The sequence below is a fragment of the Chionomys nivalis genome, chromosome 6, assembly GCF_950005125.1.
Source record: "Chionomys nivalis chromosome 6, mChiNiv1.1, whole genome shotgun sequence".
NCBI lineage: Eukaryota > Metazoa > Chordata > Mammalia > Rodentia > Cricetidae > Chionomys > Chionomys nivalis.
This window is the reverse complement of record NC_080091.1, coordinates 49,392,193-49,408,220: the sequence shown is the minus strand read 5'-3', so window position 1 is coordinate 49,408,220 and position 16,028 is coordinate 49,392,193. Positions and strand designations below refer to the sequence as shown.

Below are 16,028 nucleotides of genomic sequence, written 5' to 3'. Positions count from 1 at the left end.
AATTTATACTCCTGCTACTTATAAAAACAAAAACACATAGTTGGGTAATTAAGTTGTAAACAGCACATTGGACAAACCAAACAGGTTGTCTGACATTTGTTTTTCATAAAATATGTTCACTCAGAAATGTATATGAGGTCCCAAGTATAAGTACTGTTCCCATTATTTTCCAACTATTAACTCTTATATTTTGGTTTCAGTAGATATAAACCTCAGCGAGATGGTGGTCCCATTTTTCCCAAATAGTTAGGGATTATAGTTTATTCCTTACAACCCAGATGGGTCATGGCTGTTTAGTAAGAGAAATGGTTCCTGGAATGTTTCCGAAGATGCCTGGCTCCAGCCGGCTGCTGAGTGGGTGTGGGTTCATAGCATTGGCTGGTTCTGCATGTTCATGGCTTGCTCCTTTCTGTTTCTCTTTCAGCTATCGGCAGGACACTCATCCCCCGTTATTTTAGCACCGTGTTCGAAGGAGGGGTGACCGACCTGTATTACATCCTCAAACACTCAAAGGAGTCTTACCACAACTCATCCATCACGGTAGACTGCGACCAGTGTGCCATGGTCACACAGCACGGGAAGCCCATGTTCACCAAGGTACGGCCAGGTTCCGGTATAGACAGATCTAAGAGGAAAGGAGTTCAGCTGCTCCTTCAGTTTAACAGCTGACAGAGGCTTTCTTTCCTATGCAAATAAACCTTTGGTAACTGAAAGAATTCACGCAGTATTTGCGCTTGGTTATTTCGAAAGTGTTAAGAAATTTTTAATGTGAACAAACAGAGGGTACATTTCACTAGTTACACCTAAACTATTACCTGGCGGTCATCTGCAAGCCAAAGGGGCAAACAGGGCTAGGATGCTTCCTCAGGGCTTCAGAGATTCTAGGATTGCAAAGTGTTTCAGCCAAGCAACTCAGCCATGAGCACAGCAGAGATAGAAGCTGGTTATAAAACTAAGTTGCAAAGAAGCCAGGGGCGGGCAGACAACACAGGATTTGGGGCTAAGTTCACAGTGTATGAAGGATATGAAATGAAAAGAGAAGGGGCAGGGACTCAGCATCATCTTCTATATATTTTCCACCTGTCATCTCTGCCACCGCTAGAATACCAGCATGTGGACTATCTCCCTCACTGAGGAACACTTGGTAGTATTAACACATGATCCGTGTATATCCCCTTCCAAGTGGGAGAGACAGTAATGGCCAGTGAGTCACAGAATCCAGTAAACAGAAGTTAATTGTTTATTTATTTTTGATGTGCTAAGGATTGAACTCAGGGCCTTGCATATGCTAAACACAAGCTCCGCCCATGAGCTGTCTGTCAGCCCCACAGATACTTGTTTTAATGAATACTTGCTCATTTAATATAGACTAAAATTCCGCATGCATTTATTTCATTAATAGATAACAGCTATCTCTTTTAGAACAAAACACCCTCTCTGCCTACAAGGTGTTAGGATATCAGGGTTAATTACCAAAAAATCAAACTGCAAAACTGGAGAGGTGCTGCTGGTGTAATTTGCTTGAAGAATAATAAATCAATGTTTTATATCAGCACCGCTCACCACAGTGGTGTGCGTGAGTCTTTCTTAGTGCCCGTGATGGTGTGTGACTCTAAAGGGACGGGACGCTAAAGGGATAGGACCTGGTGATGCAATCCAAAGGCAAGACATCAGCTATCATCTGTGGCATCTTGGTTTTGACAATAGGAATTTTTTAAGATGCTAAGGGCTGGGGGTTTTCTCTGCCTAATACTTTAACAGAGTGGAAAGGAATTCTTCAGAGAACTGCATCATAAAAAGACTGAAGTCTGTGCTGGGAAGAGAGTTTTTCTTATGGGAGGAAATGGCCATTGGAATGAAGGTTTAATTTGCCCATGACTTACTCCATTCTGAAGATGAAGGATATTTTCATAACCATATAGATAAGATGCACACACACCCAATTCCCTTCTATGATTACCAGGTCTGAGCAGCGCAGGGAAAGCTCCCCAAATGTTAACACTTTTAGGTGATTCAAATAAAAGACACTATCTCCTTATGCTCTGAGAGAAACAAAACGTGATAATTAAATAAAACTTTTCCATCATTCAGAAACTGTACTTAATGTCTGCAGCCATTGAAAACTTTTTGTGACAGCCCTTTTTTTTTTTTTTAATGTTTAGTCAATTTCTTTCTTTCTCAGGTCAGGTCCTAATTCACAAATGAACATCTTGAACTGTCCTGATGCTATGGTATGGAATGTTTCAGACTTGTGTTAGGCCAATCTCTCTCTTCTGAGGAATCCATGAAGAACCACGAAGTGCTATTTTCATTCTAGTTAAGACACTGAGGTTTTCCTCTTGGCTGCATTCTTTTTCCTGAATGTCCCCTCTGTTCTCCAGGAGTCCAGTGGGTTTTTTTTTTCCCTGAAGAAACAAGGCAATCACTAGAAAGACCTGAACACGGCTCCCTTGGCTCTGAGAGCATCAATTATTCGGACCACCCATGTCATTCAGCTCCAAGGCAGGCAGTATTATTTGCCTATTCTTGTAATGAATATTTCAATACTCTGATGAAATATATATCTCTTTCTAGGACATGTAGTTTCATTATAGGGACTTAATCCAGATGCTAATTATGCACATTTATTTTTAGGAAATTTGATATGATTCAAAAGATTCATTTTTCTTCTCTCTCTCTCTCTTTCTCTCTCTCTCTCCCTCCCTCCCTCCCTCCATCCCTTCCTTCCTTTGTTCCCACCCCCTCCCTTTACCCCTTGATGCTTGCTATACTACTCTAAGAATCTTCCTAATTTTCCTTGTGTTCTTATGTTAATTAAAAATAATTCTGTTTAGGGTAATAAAGCACTATGGCTATTTTAAACAAACAGTGAGCCAATGGCTTTTTGGTACCACGAAGAAAGGGAATTCTAAAGCACTGCTAACATTTTGGTCTTAGTCTTCGCGTTATTTAGCTCATTACGTGTCGGCAGCTCACATTGTTCTAATTTAGGCGATCACTAAGCTGTTTCTCCCCAAGTAGCGTTTGACCCAATGGCGCTGAGTTGCTTTTATGAAAATTTGGTCAACTAGTGAATCAGAAATCAGTTACAGTCCTAATCAACAGAGATATTAAATAATCCTCAGGGGTATACTGAGCATTTTGTAATTTCCTGATACCAGGAACATTATAGATTAAGGATAAATATGTAATTGGAATTTTTAAATGCACATAATAAAGCCTTTCTTTTATGTTTTCAATTTCAAATCAAATAGAAAACAAGGCTTAATAATCAGAAAGGCATGCCGGGAGCCTTGCAGAGTCAAAGACTCTTGAGTTATATTCAAGGATGTGAAGAGGATACCGAGAGAGGCACTATAAATGCCACGTTCTCGGGTTTTGCAAACTAAAACAGTCACAGACACTACTGGATGGATACTTTCATCACTCCTGCCACCATGAGTTTATGAACGTTTTTCTCCTCTCAATTATTTATTATGAAATTATTTACTACTAGATATTACCTGCAAGCACATTAAATACGTTTCCTCTAAGCAAACGCTATTAAAGTGGATTTTTTGACAATTGCTTCCCTGTGCTTACTTTACCTGGTGTATCACATTATAAAATGTAATTTCTCCTCTCCGTGTTAATACACGTTTATATATGTGATATCTCTGGGTAAAATTCAGAGATAGCTTTTTAAATAGTATTTAAATAGCATTCTCTATTCTCCTTGTGCTGTTCACATATAAAGATACAAAACTAAACATTACCACCTTTTAAAAAATGCACGGATTGTCTCACAGAAGCTGTGTGGGAAACGTTGAATTGTACAACAGTGTGGTCAATATTACTTCATTAGTAAAAGACAGGAAGGGGTTAAAAAGCTACTGGGTAGTTTGAGAAATGTTCTTTTTTACTTTTCTTGTTCCTGGCCTAGTCTCAAGCTAGCACGTGATCGACCGAATGCCTGCCAGCCTCTTTCTTGTTGATCCTCCGGAGACCATCTGTGCTGGGGGCATTGATTAGAGTGTGTCTGCTGGGATTACATCTTTTCTGTTGCCATGCCAACTAATCAGCTGATTTTGGTTACCACAGAAACAAAATGTCAGAGCTCACAGTACGGTAACATGAATTCAGCACAACAGAAAATGTTTTCTTAATTGGGGACCCTTTTGATTTTTGGATTCCAACAGAAAGGCAGGGTTTGTTTTTTTTTTTAAAGGCCAGCATTAGATAAAAGCTGCATTAAATGTATTCGTTAATAAGAGAATACAGATATTTTTGAAATGAGCAAAACATTACTTCTATTTTATTAGCTATGCTCATTTTAAAAAAATATTTTCTAACAAAGGAGTCATACATTCCTTCATATGTACCTCTGTTATGGTTCCTGATGGTTGCATAGAAAACAAACCACAAAGCCTTTGGTTTCACTTAGCTTCCATTACAGAAGGGGGGGTCGTCTCCCCAAGTCTTCAGATGGTTCACTTCGAGAAAAGAGCAATGACCAAAATTTTCCTCTATCTTTCATTTTTTGGAAGACATTTAATTTCCTCTAAATGAACCGGGACACGATTTTCAGGATTCCCCCTTTCCCTTAGTGTGCCCTGAATAAAGTGAACCCATTTGACTATGAAAGGAGACCAAGACTTGTGGCAATTTTTCGTTTTGTCGGCCCGAGACAGTTTGTCTGCATAAGAAGGCCCAACTAGTTTGACCTTGGCCCTGCAGATGCTCAGATGAGCAATACCTCAGGACTGTCTGCTGATGTTCTCATCGTGAAGCTTGGTTCTAGTAGAAACAAACCAGAGCCTTTATCTGCCCTGACCCTGTGGCCGACAGAAAGAAAACAAGCAGATTATATGATAATAACAATAACAACAACAGTAATAATAACTCTGAAATTTAGCCAGGTTCATATTTGTTTGACCATCCAATGATACCATTTCTAATAGCCTTGCACATGTGGGTTTTCCCATTAATAGCTGACTATTACAACCCTCCCTTCTGTGAAAGCTGCCACTGCAGGTGATTGCTATAACATTAACACCCTGATGGTACGGGTAAGAAGTTCATTGGTTTAGTCTTCATGGTACTTGGTTGGGAACCTTGATACATTAATTCCAGTGCTCAAGACGTGTGTGGAAGAATAGTTTGGGAACACTGATGACATCTCCATTTCTGCTCCCATAACACTCGTGGCTATGATACCAGAAGCCGGGCTCAGCACACAACCCCTCTCAGAGTTTTAGGGCAGGGTGCCCACATGTCTGAAATTACTCACAAGTTCTGTTAATTGGATCCGTGGTAGAAGTCTTCACCTAGATTAGCAATAATTATCTCCCTGTGTCCCAGAGATCTTTGATAAAAATGAAGATGGCAAATCCATCTTTTTTGAGCAAAGCCCTATTAAACTCTCCATGGTAATTCTCACCGACAAAGTTTAGATTGTGTAAAGAAGCATCTACTCCCATCAGAGTACTTGGAAAGCCCCCATCATTGCCTGTGACTGTCAGAACTTCCGAAATTGTATTATTTCAAGAGGAGAAAGATTATCAATAGCTCGTGAAAGCTTGTTATAAACTGTGAACCGCCATCTTCTTGGACTATAGCTTCGCGGATTAATTTTACACATTGCTTCAGACATTTGCATAGTTGTGTTAACTAGGAAATCTTTCTGCCAGAAAGTCTGAGTAGAGACTCGGCATATTAAAAAGGAGAGAATGGATGGAGGCTAGAGGCTCAATCCCTCCTAATTCGGAGCAAATCCACAGAGATATGTCCTGTGATCTACAACTCAGCGTGTGCACCATGGTGGCCATGACGGAACTCTCTCTTCTCCTTGGTTTTGTTTATCTGCTCAGCTTACAATCTTACTATTTGTGCCAGGCACAGTATCCAGCATTCTACATATAGAATTCCCTGAAATGTGTCTCCTCAAAAATTCTAGTGATGTTATTGTCTTGGTTCTGTTGATAAGGAAAATGCATTTGGTTTCCCCCAAGCTACAGCATGAGAAAAGTAGAGTCAGAATTTCAATCCAGTAATGTCTGTTTTCAAAGCCTCCATGCACTATGGCACTCCTTCCCCAGAGCTAATAAGGGTTTACTAACTAGCTGGAACGATGTATGCTCTCCTTTCCTTACTGGCTCATAGTTGAAACAGGAAAATAGTGTGTGCTGTCTTGTATTATTTTCTTCCCTTTCAAAGTCATTGTGCTAAGAATAATATGAACATGAAAAGTTAAAAATGCCTTTGTCACCGATTATAAGGAAAGAGAGACTCTGGCCTTCTGTTGCTTTATTAATCACATATGTTCTTAGGAAGGTGAGAGACTAGCCATCCCTTTATGTAATATAAATAGGACTTGCCACTGTTGCTGTGATCAGTGTATTTTTCTAAACAGCCCTCTATTTTCCATGTATCAATGACTGGTATCTCTGCATTGGATTGAGTATTACACTTTGGAATTCCCCTTTGGAAATGAAGACCCACTCTTAATGGGTAACTTTGTAATATAATTCATACCTGAATGTGAATTATTGTCTCATTGTCTTATGGGAAATTTTCTCCCAAATTAGGGAAACCAAAGATTTGGGGAGCATTTCGAAGTCAGATCGAGACCTTACGTAAGAGATAGTCTTGTGAACCCACAAGTATGACCCCCGCTAAGACTCCCAGCAATTGTGGGTACCTAGTCTGAACTGGCCATCTCCTATAATCAGATTGGTGACTACCTCAGTTGTCATCAGAGAGCCTTCATCCAGTAACTGATGGAAATAGATAAAGGGACCCAAAGCCAAACGTTTGGCTAAGCTCAGGGAATCCCAATGAAGAGAGGGAAGAAGGATTATAGGAGCTAGAGGGTCAAGGACATTACAAGAAAACCCACAGAAACAGCTAATCCGGCTCGTAGGAACTCACAGAGTCTGAACCAACAACCAGTGAGCCTGCACGGGATCATGCAAGGCCCTCTACATACATGTGACAGTTGTGGAACTGCCAGCAGTGGGAGCGAGGCTGTCCCCAATGCTTTGGCTGTTTCTTGGGAACTTATTCCTCACACTGGGTTTCCTTGCCCAGCCTGAATACAAGAGGAGATACTTAGTCTTACTGCAACTTAATATTGTCATGCTTTGTGATACCCATGAGATGTTTGCCCCTTGCTGAACAGAAAGAGAGGAGTAGTGAATTGAGGGCTACAGAGGGGATGAGGGAAGGCAATGAGAGGAAAGGAGGGAAGGGAATGTAGAACAAATAAGCAAACAAATAGATAAATACTATGGCTCAGGCACCCGTGGGAGGATGATCATGAAAATGAAGGTGCTCAGAGAAGTTGGACTTTGAACTAATGTCGCTAGAAGATGGATGTTTCTAAGATGAAAATTCAGAATCATGTAAAGTTTCATTGGTAGTAGAGTGACTGGTACTTGTGGCTAGTAAGCAACTGAGCAACCTTCTGAACCTGTTGATGATAGAGCTGATACTTGTCCCTATGTATCATGGGTACACTGCCTGAGGACCTCAACGGACACTATATTTGGGTAGCTGATACGAGTTACAAACTTTTGCTTGTATGGACTGCATAGCAAACGAGTGTGCTGTTTGTCACCCCCAGGTATGCACAGAAGGCAGGCTGATCTTGGAGTTCACGTTCGATGACCTCATGAGGATAAAAACGTGGCACTTTACCATCAGACAGTACAGGGAGCTGGTCCCCAGAAGCATACTAGCCATGCATGTAAGTAATAGCCTCTTTGCTTCTTATTCCCGCTCCTTCGTACTCAGCAGGGAAATGCAGTTTCTTCTGTCTGAACAAAGTCCCGCTATCGCCGCTACACCTTAGACAAGGAGTTCTAAGTATTCAGTCTTCCCCTCAATCATTTGAATGCATAAGTTCTTTTTGGCTTCCTTTGTTTCCAAGCTGGTGAGAGGTTTTTCATATGTTAGGGAGTTTCCCTTGACAAATGGTTTTTATTGTCTTCAGCGGCAGTAACCCTGTAGCAGATCCTTTTCTATTTGGGTGTATGAATCTCTTACCTGTAATGAGAATGTGAGCTAAAACAGGAAGTGGGAGCAGCTTCCAGTTCTGACTAGAACCACCTGACCGGAAGTGAGGCTCGTATCCTCTGGATCTATTGATTCTTCCTAACACTGGTACATGACACTTGGCTGGAATGGAGACAGGGACATGCAACAGAATCAGACTTCATGACCTGATGCATTCATGGCCCCGAGAATTCAAAAGAGAACAAAATAACTGTAGGTTCGATTTACAGAACTTATTAAACCAAAACTTTTGCTGAAAATTTAATATGCAACTATCACTCAGGGGTTGACTTATTAATTATTATTATTTCCAAAGTAAGGAAGGAGATGGTCTAATGTCTTTTAATCTGAATATGGCAAAACCAAGGTTGTGACCCACTTAGTTCTGAATTCAAAACTCTGTCTCCAGCTTTGGACTTCATGCTCTCTCTCTAGACCTCTGATCTCACCCTGGTCCTCCCTACCTATTAACCTTATCTCTGCCTTTCTGGTGACATCCAGCCTTCTGCTGTCCCATGCCTATTTCCACTCTTTCAGATTCACTATGCTTCAACTCCATCAGCACTTTCAAAGCAAGTGTGACACCTTCCACTCTTCCGGAAGAAGTCTGGTTTACCAACATTACTTTTCTTCTTAAAATACACCAGAAAGCATCAGAAGAGTGTGGATGAGAGCTGAGGCCATACATGAAGAGCTCATGATGCTATATTGCTGCTCATGAGTGCCTTGTATAAGTGATATGATGTTCCTGGACTTGTAGTCCTTCATCCATACAGTGGTGTGGTTCTGAGTGTGCCTTGGACATCTGACTTGAGAATCAAGAGTTAATGACTGCAGAACATTCAGAATGATGCTTGGATCATTTAGGACTTCAGTAGGTGTTGTTGATCTGTTCTCAGCAGCAGCAGAAACATTGGAAAAACATCCTTCCATCATTGGTTGCTGTCCAATTACAATGCAAGCTGCTTGTTTTTAGCCATGGAACAACTTAACGAGACTACATAGAACCGAATCTTCCCATAGAGGGTCAATGTCCGTAAGATTCTATTTCAAAATTGACAGGAAACTGTTACTTTATAGTCATTTTCATCTATATTTTTATCCTTGATTACAAAGAAGAATGATTCTTTCACTGAACCAAAAACACAAACAAGAATAATGTTCTATTAGTTATACCTTATGTGGTCTCATGAGCACAGACATGAAGAAAAACCTGTTTATTTAACTCTCCCTATGCATGGCACCAATTTGATGAGAAAGAAGCAGAGTGAAGAGGATCAACCATGTAACTAACTGACTTTCATACGCAATGAATTTTTTTTGTTGGAGATCTGTCCAAATATAATATTTGGGCTGATCTGTGGCACTTTATATCTCATGATACTTTGAAAAATGTGATACCTATCCTTTTCATCCCATAGGAAGAAAGACATTGAGAACATGATTTTAAACCTCAGTTTAGTGAGGTGGGGGTTCTAAAATTCTATTTCTTCACATACTCTGCATACATATATATTGGATTTTGGCATGATATATTATTGCATCATATATTTTTGTGATAGCTGCAAGTTTTCAAATGCATCCTACATCCTGAATGGTAAAAATACCACCCCATCTCAGCAGGGAAGACGCATGGCTTTGCCAAGTTCAGAGACATCTCTTTCTGTGGTTCAGACTAGAGTTCTTCAGGCAGAGCTCAGGGACTTCCATCTGAAGACACAGAGCCAGTGTCTCTCACAGAGAAAGCGATGCCTTTTTCTCTTGGATCAAATGCTCATCTGAGGAAGTTTGGCTTTCTAGCCTTGCAGAAATAATTTCAAAATGTCCTTGAGTACTAGATGGAAGTGACTTCCAGATGTAACTTAAATTCTCTCCAGCAATCTCTACCCCCAAGACAGGTCAATTGTGTCAAGAGTGAGTGTCTCAGCAGCAACAACATAGTCTAATGTTTTCATGAGATCATCTCATAGAAGTGAAATATGTAATTTTTCCTCCCTCTCCCCTGTTTAGGCACAAGATCCTCAGGTCCTGGATCAGCTGTCCAAAAATATCACCAGGATGGGTCTAACAAACTTCACCCTCAACTACCTCAGGGTAAGACTGACTGAGTGATTCTATTGGAAAAAGAACTTTAGTTTTTTTGTGTTTGCTTGTTTGTTGTTTAATGTATCCTAAACCAAAGAGTTAAATGAAGTATAAGCTAGGCTGTGCTGGGTAAACAGATCATAATCCCAGATACTTAGGAGGCTAAGGTAGGAGGATGGTAAGTTCAAGGCTCTGTGGGGTATAGAGTAAGTTCAAGGCTGTTTTGGGAACTTAATGTGATCCTACCTCAAATTAAAATAAAAATCATAGTAAGAGACCTGTGTATATAATATAGCTCAATGGTGGATTGTTTTCCTAGCACATGGGAAACAAGTGCTAATTATTATTTAGTTAATTATTTAATTAATTAGTAAAACCAGGTATCCATAGCAGAGATGTATATTCTATGCTCCTCGCTGTTTGGTGTGGTGTGGTGTGGTCTGTGTGTGTGTGTGTGTGTACGTTTGTGAGTGTGTGTGTAGTAGAAGTTGTGGTTTAATTAAAAATAATTAACAAAGCATCAGATCTGCACTTACGGTTGACTTTGCTTATACAGTTGTGTAACTCTTAGCATTCATTACTCAAAAGGAAGCCATATCCTTATTCTGTCAATGTTTTGGCAGTACTTAGCCTGAAGTTGTATCCACTTTCTAATGTAGTATTGTTTGAAATACTGCCTCTTTGTGTTCATCCTGGACTCAACTCCTCCTAAGGGAATCAGTGTGTCACTTGAGGCAAGTAACCAGAGCTATAGAATCTCCTGGAGAAATTTGACTCAGTGCCGGGATACAGGCATTTCTAGGCCTTAGAAATTCTCTAACATGGTATTGGTTCGGTTTTTGTTGTTGTTATTGTTTTTGCTTTTGTTTTGATATAATTTGTTTTTATTTTTAAATATTAAGTGTTTTAAACATGTCTTATCTATACAATACTAGGAGCCTCCATATTTGTTCTAAAAGAGTTAAAGCCATCACTCCAGTTTAATATAGAATTCCAACAGTCAAGTTACCAGTGGCATACCTGCTTTCATTCACAAAATGAGCATTGTGCTCCAGAATCCTGAGAAAGTGGTGGCCACTTTGCCCCTGATACATTATCTCCTCACTGTGCAGCAATTTGACTCACCAGGGCTCTCCTCTCAGCAGAGTTGATGCTTTGGCTTCTCTCCCCGCCAGTTTTCTTCGGGTCTGTGGGTACTGTTTTGTACTCTCCATGCTCTGGGTACAAGCCTTGCACCTGCTGAAATGCAGTCGGTGTTGGCCAGGCTCACTCTTCTATGTGGTGGAAGTCATGTTCCGTTTCACTCACATATTTCTAGACACGGAAGATACAAAGAAAAAAAGCTATCCTCTGCCACTAAGAAGTTCATCCCTAAGGAATGAGATTCATAAAAAGAAGACAGTGCAGAGCGGTAAATACCACAATGGAAGTTTCCAGAAGGAAACAAAAATACTTCAGGGAGAGAAATCATTCTGGAGAAGGCTTCATGTGAAAGGTGGTTCATGTGTGGAGTGGGGAGAACTGGAAACAAGAAGATCAAAGGACAGGGCAGGACATTTCCATTATACAGAAAAGAAAATTTACTCCAGAAGGTGGGGCATATGTAAGCCATCTGAGCATTGGGCAGGTTTTGTACTCAGTATTCCCAGTGAGGAGCCAGGAGGAGTGAGAGGGTAGGTCTTGTCTGACCTGGTTGCTAGACTGGACAAACTATTTCATGATGAGGAAGTTCTGGAAGAATCCTGGTTCTGGTTGACAGAGAAGATCCTCTCTATAGCCTAAAGCATCTGGAACCAAAACCAGACCTGGCAAAAGGCAGAATCAGTTGGGTTCCCCACCAACTCATCCATCATCCTCACAGTCATAACAGTCCTGAAATATTGTGCAAATTCTGCCCAGTAGGGTAGGAGGTACATGTGCCCTCAGCCTGGCACCTGAACTCTGTCCCTAAGCCTCTGAATGTTGCATTCAAACCAGCTCTGCTTGGGTGTGGCAGCCTATGGGGGTGGGAAGCTGTACCTGGGGGTGGCGTAATTGTTATAGCCCTAGGCACAGATCTCACCTAGTTTCCCTTCTCTGCTGCGCTGTCTCTCACAAGGGACCAGAAGAAGTGAAAGCTATAGATGCCCCCTCTCAGAAGAACTGCCTTCCATGCCCTAGCCTCAGCTGGCCTGCATGGGGATCAGGGACTCTGGAGCTGGTCCAGACTCTGCGACTAATTCTCTGGTGAGATCTTGGGCAGACTCTTGGTGACATCTATTAGCTGCTTTGAATGTAGATTGACAAGTACCAAAATTTCCCCCATCTCCCCTCCCTGGCCTCTCCCAGTTATCTGTAAATGGTTAACTTTCACTGTGAAGTCAGGATGCTCCAGGTCACCACAATCTACAGTCCTGAAGTCTGGGAATGTGGATAAGGGTTGACCCTCTCTCCTGACTATGAAGTCAGGAACCCCCTGGAGTAGGGGGACTCTCCCAAGCTACCACTTCAGTGTGGGGCTGGCGGTGTGCCAGGTTCTGTACCACAAACCTCCCGACTTAGAAGTCTAGAAGTCTTGTCCATGGTCACCATCCTCAGGAGAAAATGAGCTATGGACAGGATGCATATGTGATGTAAGTCACCCAGCTTTCCATACCATATGGAGGAAGTAGGAAGTTAAACGGAGGCAGCCTGCTGGGGCACTGTGTGTTTTGCAGCACAATTCTGCCAGTCTACTGGTGGGAATGGATGCTGGTCCTAATAGGAAGAGAGGCACAGCCAGCCCCTGTAGCATCGAAGCCATCAGAATTTTCAGCTTTCTTCTTTCCAGGCCCCTACACAATCTGATTCATTGCCCATCACACATTTTCTGCCCTTCTCTCCCATCTAAGTATCCCAGGCCAGATTTTCTCATCCATCAGGATGTATTCTTCTATACTTTACACGGGGATCTCTCCCTTGACCTTCCTGGAGTCCTCCGCACATGGTCAAAGCTGGGTTACTGCAGGTCTCATTGACAGACCCTCACTCCCTTAGCTCCTGTTCCATGGTCTAAGCAACATGAACACTCCTAAGTTCCAGGAAAATGTCGCTTGAGTGAACAGTTAGCAGATGGTTTGTTAAATGATAGATTTGATTTTGAGTGACAACAAAAAAATAAAAATAAAAAACCTGTATGATTAATTTTCAAAGTCACTCCTAGAATTCCACCATGGAAACAAAGCGGCAGAGAAGTGGGTTGGATGGTATTGAAGACTAAAAGGAACCTCTAGGTCTCTCTAATGTGCAGAATTCCCGCTTAGAGATCCGACTCTGACTTTCCAGTGTCAATATTTTATTCACTAGCATTTCCATTTACTCTTTCTCATTAGAAAGTTTTACACTAAATATCTCTCTCCCTTCATTATTTTGGGAAGGCATTCTTTCCACTCTGAAGAACAGATTTTTTTTTATGTGAGTAATTTATTTTGTCTACTTCCCTTGGTCTGGTTTTCTTAGCAGCTATGATATATATTTTGTGTTTTAAGGGTTATACTTAACAGAATGTTAAGGCAATTATTATCTCGAGTCTTAACTAAGCGACATTCCTTTTATATATTCTCTAACTCTAGATCCATCCATATGCACAATTTCTGCTTTCATGCAATTAAGTTGCATGTGACTTCTTTTTAAAAAATATTTACATTTTAGTTTTTTGCTTTTAATTATATCTGTATATGTCTGTGCTGGGCTCTGTGAACGTGAGTGTAGGTGCCTATAGGGACCAGAGGTGTCGGATGTCCTTCAAGCTGTAGTTACAGGTCATTGTGGGTGCTAGAAACTGACCGCAAATCGTCTGCGGGAGTAGCAAACGATCTTAAGCGCTGAACCATCTCTCCAAACCCAACATACGCTTTCTTATTATTGTCTAGTGAACAATGGCATCATAGTAACCATTTATAATAGCCGCAGACACTCAGGTATGGATGGTGACAATGTTTGTTTAATTACCTAATGTGAAAGGTGAAGCCATCTTCAAGTTGCTACTATCATTAATGCTTTTCCTTGAACTCCATCACACCTGCTTCTCTTCATTGTGTTTCCTGACAGAGGGTTAGACTACCAGTTCCGTTCTCATGGCTGTAGCCTGGAGCAAGCCACTTAAGTTCCCTGATCCTCAGTTTCTTTCTCTGACAGTTAGGAATGTGATGTCTCGCAAAATTGCCACAAAGACTTCATTAGAAGTCGACGTATGGGAGAGTTAATATTTATATTTATGTAAACATTTATATAAATACCAGGCCCACGTGCAGTAGGTCAGAGTCCAACTTCCACCACTGTCATTGATTATTTTGTGATATTTATTGAGTGCCTTCGCTTCTCAGAGCCCTGCCGTCTGCACGTGTATAGGGTTCTGTCCATTACACATCCCAGCATCTGTGTCACGGGTCAGCATGACAGTGACAGAGCATGTGCAGAGTCCTTTCCTGACCCTGGATGAGTGCTCCAGGAAACCAAGTGTACTTTGCTGCATCTGTTGATTTCTTTAGATTGGTCACGACTTTGACTTCTTTTGGGGAGCTCTGAAACCATACAGAAAATCAGAAGAAACAGGAAGGAGAGAGAGAGAAGGGACTAGAGAATGATGTGGGGTATAGGAGAGAGCCCAAGATATGTGTCATATATGTTTGCCCTCCTGTCAGTGGACTGAATGTAAGATGTCCCCAATATGCTCATGTGTTTGAAACTTGATCTCCAGCTGGTGCACTGCTTTTAACGGTGTGGAAGCTTGGGAAGGTAGAGGCTTGCTGAAGGAAGTCAGTCACTGGAGGAAGGCTGTGAGGTTTGATAGTATCTCCACTTTCTCTCTGCACCCTGCTTCCCAGCTGCACATACAACATGACTCTCCCCACTATGCCTTCTCCTGTGTGATAAACTGTAAGTTGAGATGAACCCCTAGACAAAACAGCGAGAGATGTAAGCAACACACTTTCTAAAGACAGTTTATATTGCAAACATACGATCATTGTTTTTAGAGATTTTCAATATTATCTACAGGCTTTATTCTATTGTTGTTCTTAAATAAGCTTCAGCTTATCTTTGCAAATGAGGGATAGCAAGTGGGAGGCAGGAAAGCCTGTAAGACTCAGGGTCATGGGTTTTCGGTTGTGGCAGCTTGTTTTGTTTTGATCCTGTACCTTTAATTTCCAACACAAATGAAGGATTTTGCTTTGTTGTCATGACTTAAAGAACACTGCTCCCTGCAAGTCATCTCTACTGACAGCAAAGGGAGTACAGCCTAATACCTGGAAGCACTGGTCAATTAACTCTGGAAAATGACCCCCAACAGAAGGACATGGGGTAGCCTCCGGGAGACTGAGCGTAGCTGGAGTCAGCACTGGAATCTTGCTGAGGTGTTCTCTTGTTTCCTATTTCCGTAAGACTTTGACTCCTGGCCAAATATTCCCCTTGATCATATAAGTGGAGGAGGCATTTCCAAATGCCACAGTAAGCCCAAGGATGGAGCTTACCCCACAAGGGGACTAAGATGGACCGGCAGACTTGACTGGGATGCTGGCTGCCCTTTTCTGGCTTTGTGCATTCAGACAGAGCATCAGCAAAGCCTTGACATTCTGGGTAGGCAAAACCCACCTGGGCAAATCTCCCATGCCTTATGCAGGGCCTGGCATATTCCAGATCCCCAGAGGACTAAAGCATGTTATTCAGAATTTGATCCATAGGTCACGGCAGGCTTGCAGCTATTTATTATGGAGTTAGGTTGTGGCCCAAAATTGAGAACTTTAAAACTATCATAGCAACTTGGCATTTTTGTTACAAACAAATGTGCGACCCTGGCACTCATCCTATTGATTGAAATGTACAGCCATCCCAGGGCATCGTTTTCCCATGATGGGTGGCTGCTGGTCAAAGGCTAGAAGACCACAAGCCAA

The 16,028-nt window shown here is 41.6% G+C and overlaps 1 protein-coding gene across 10 annotated transcripts in view; it reads left to right on the top strand.

The window, feature by feature from the left end:
• Ldb2 (LIM domain binding 2) overlaps positions 1-16,028 on the top strand; it is a 336,977-nt gene that overhangs the window by 274,847 nt on the left and 46,102 nt on the right. For all 10 annotated transcript variants that reach the window (XM_057772913.1, XM_057772911.1, XM_057772912.1 and 7 more), the window contains exons 3-5: positions 425-597; positions 7,604-7,726; positions 10,045-10,128. In XM_057772913.1, coding sequence (XP_057628896.1) covers positions 425-597; positions 7,604-7,726; positions 10,045-10,128 — 380 coding nt within the window. The remainder of the gene's footprint in view (positions 1-424; positions 598-7,603; positions 7,727-10,044; positions 10,129-16,028) is intronic.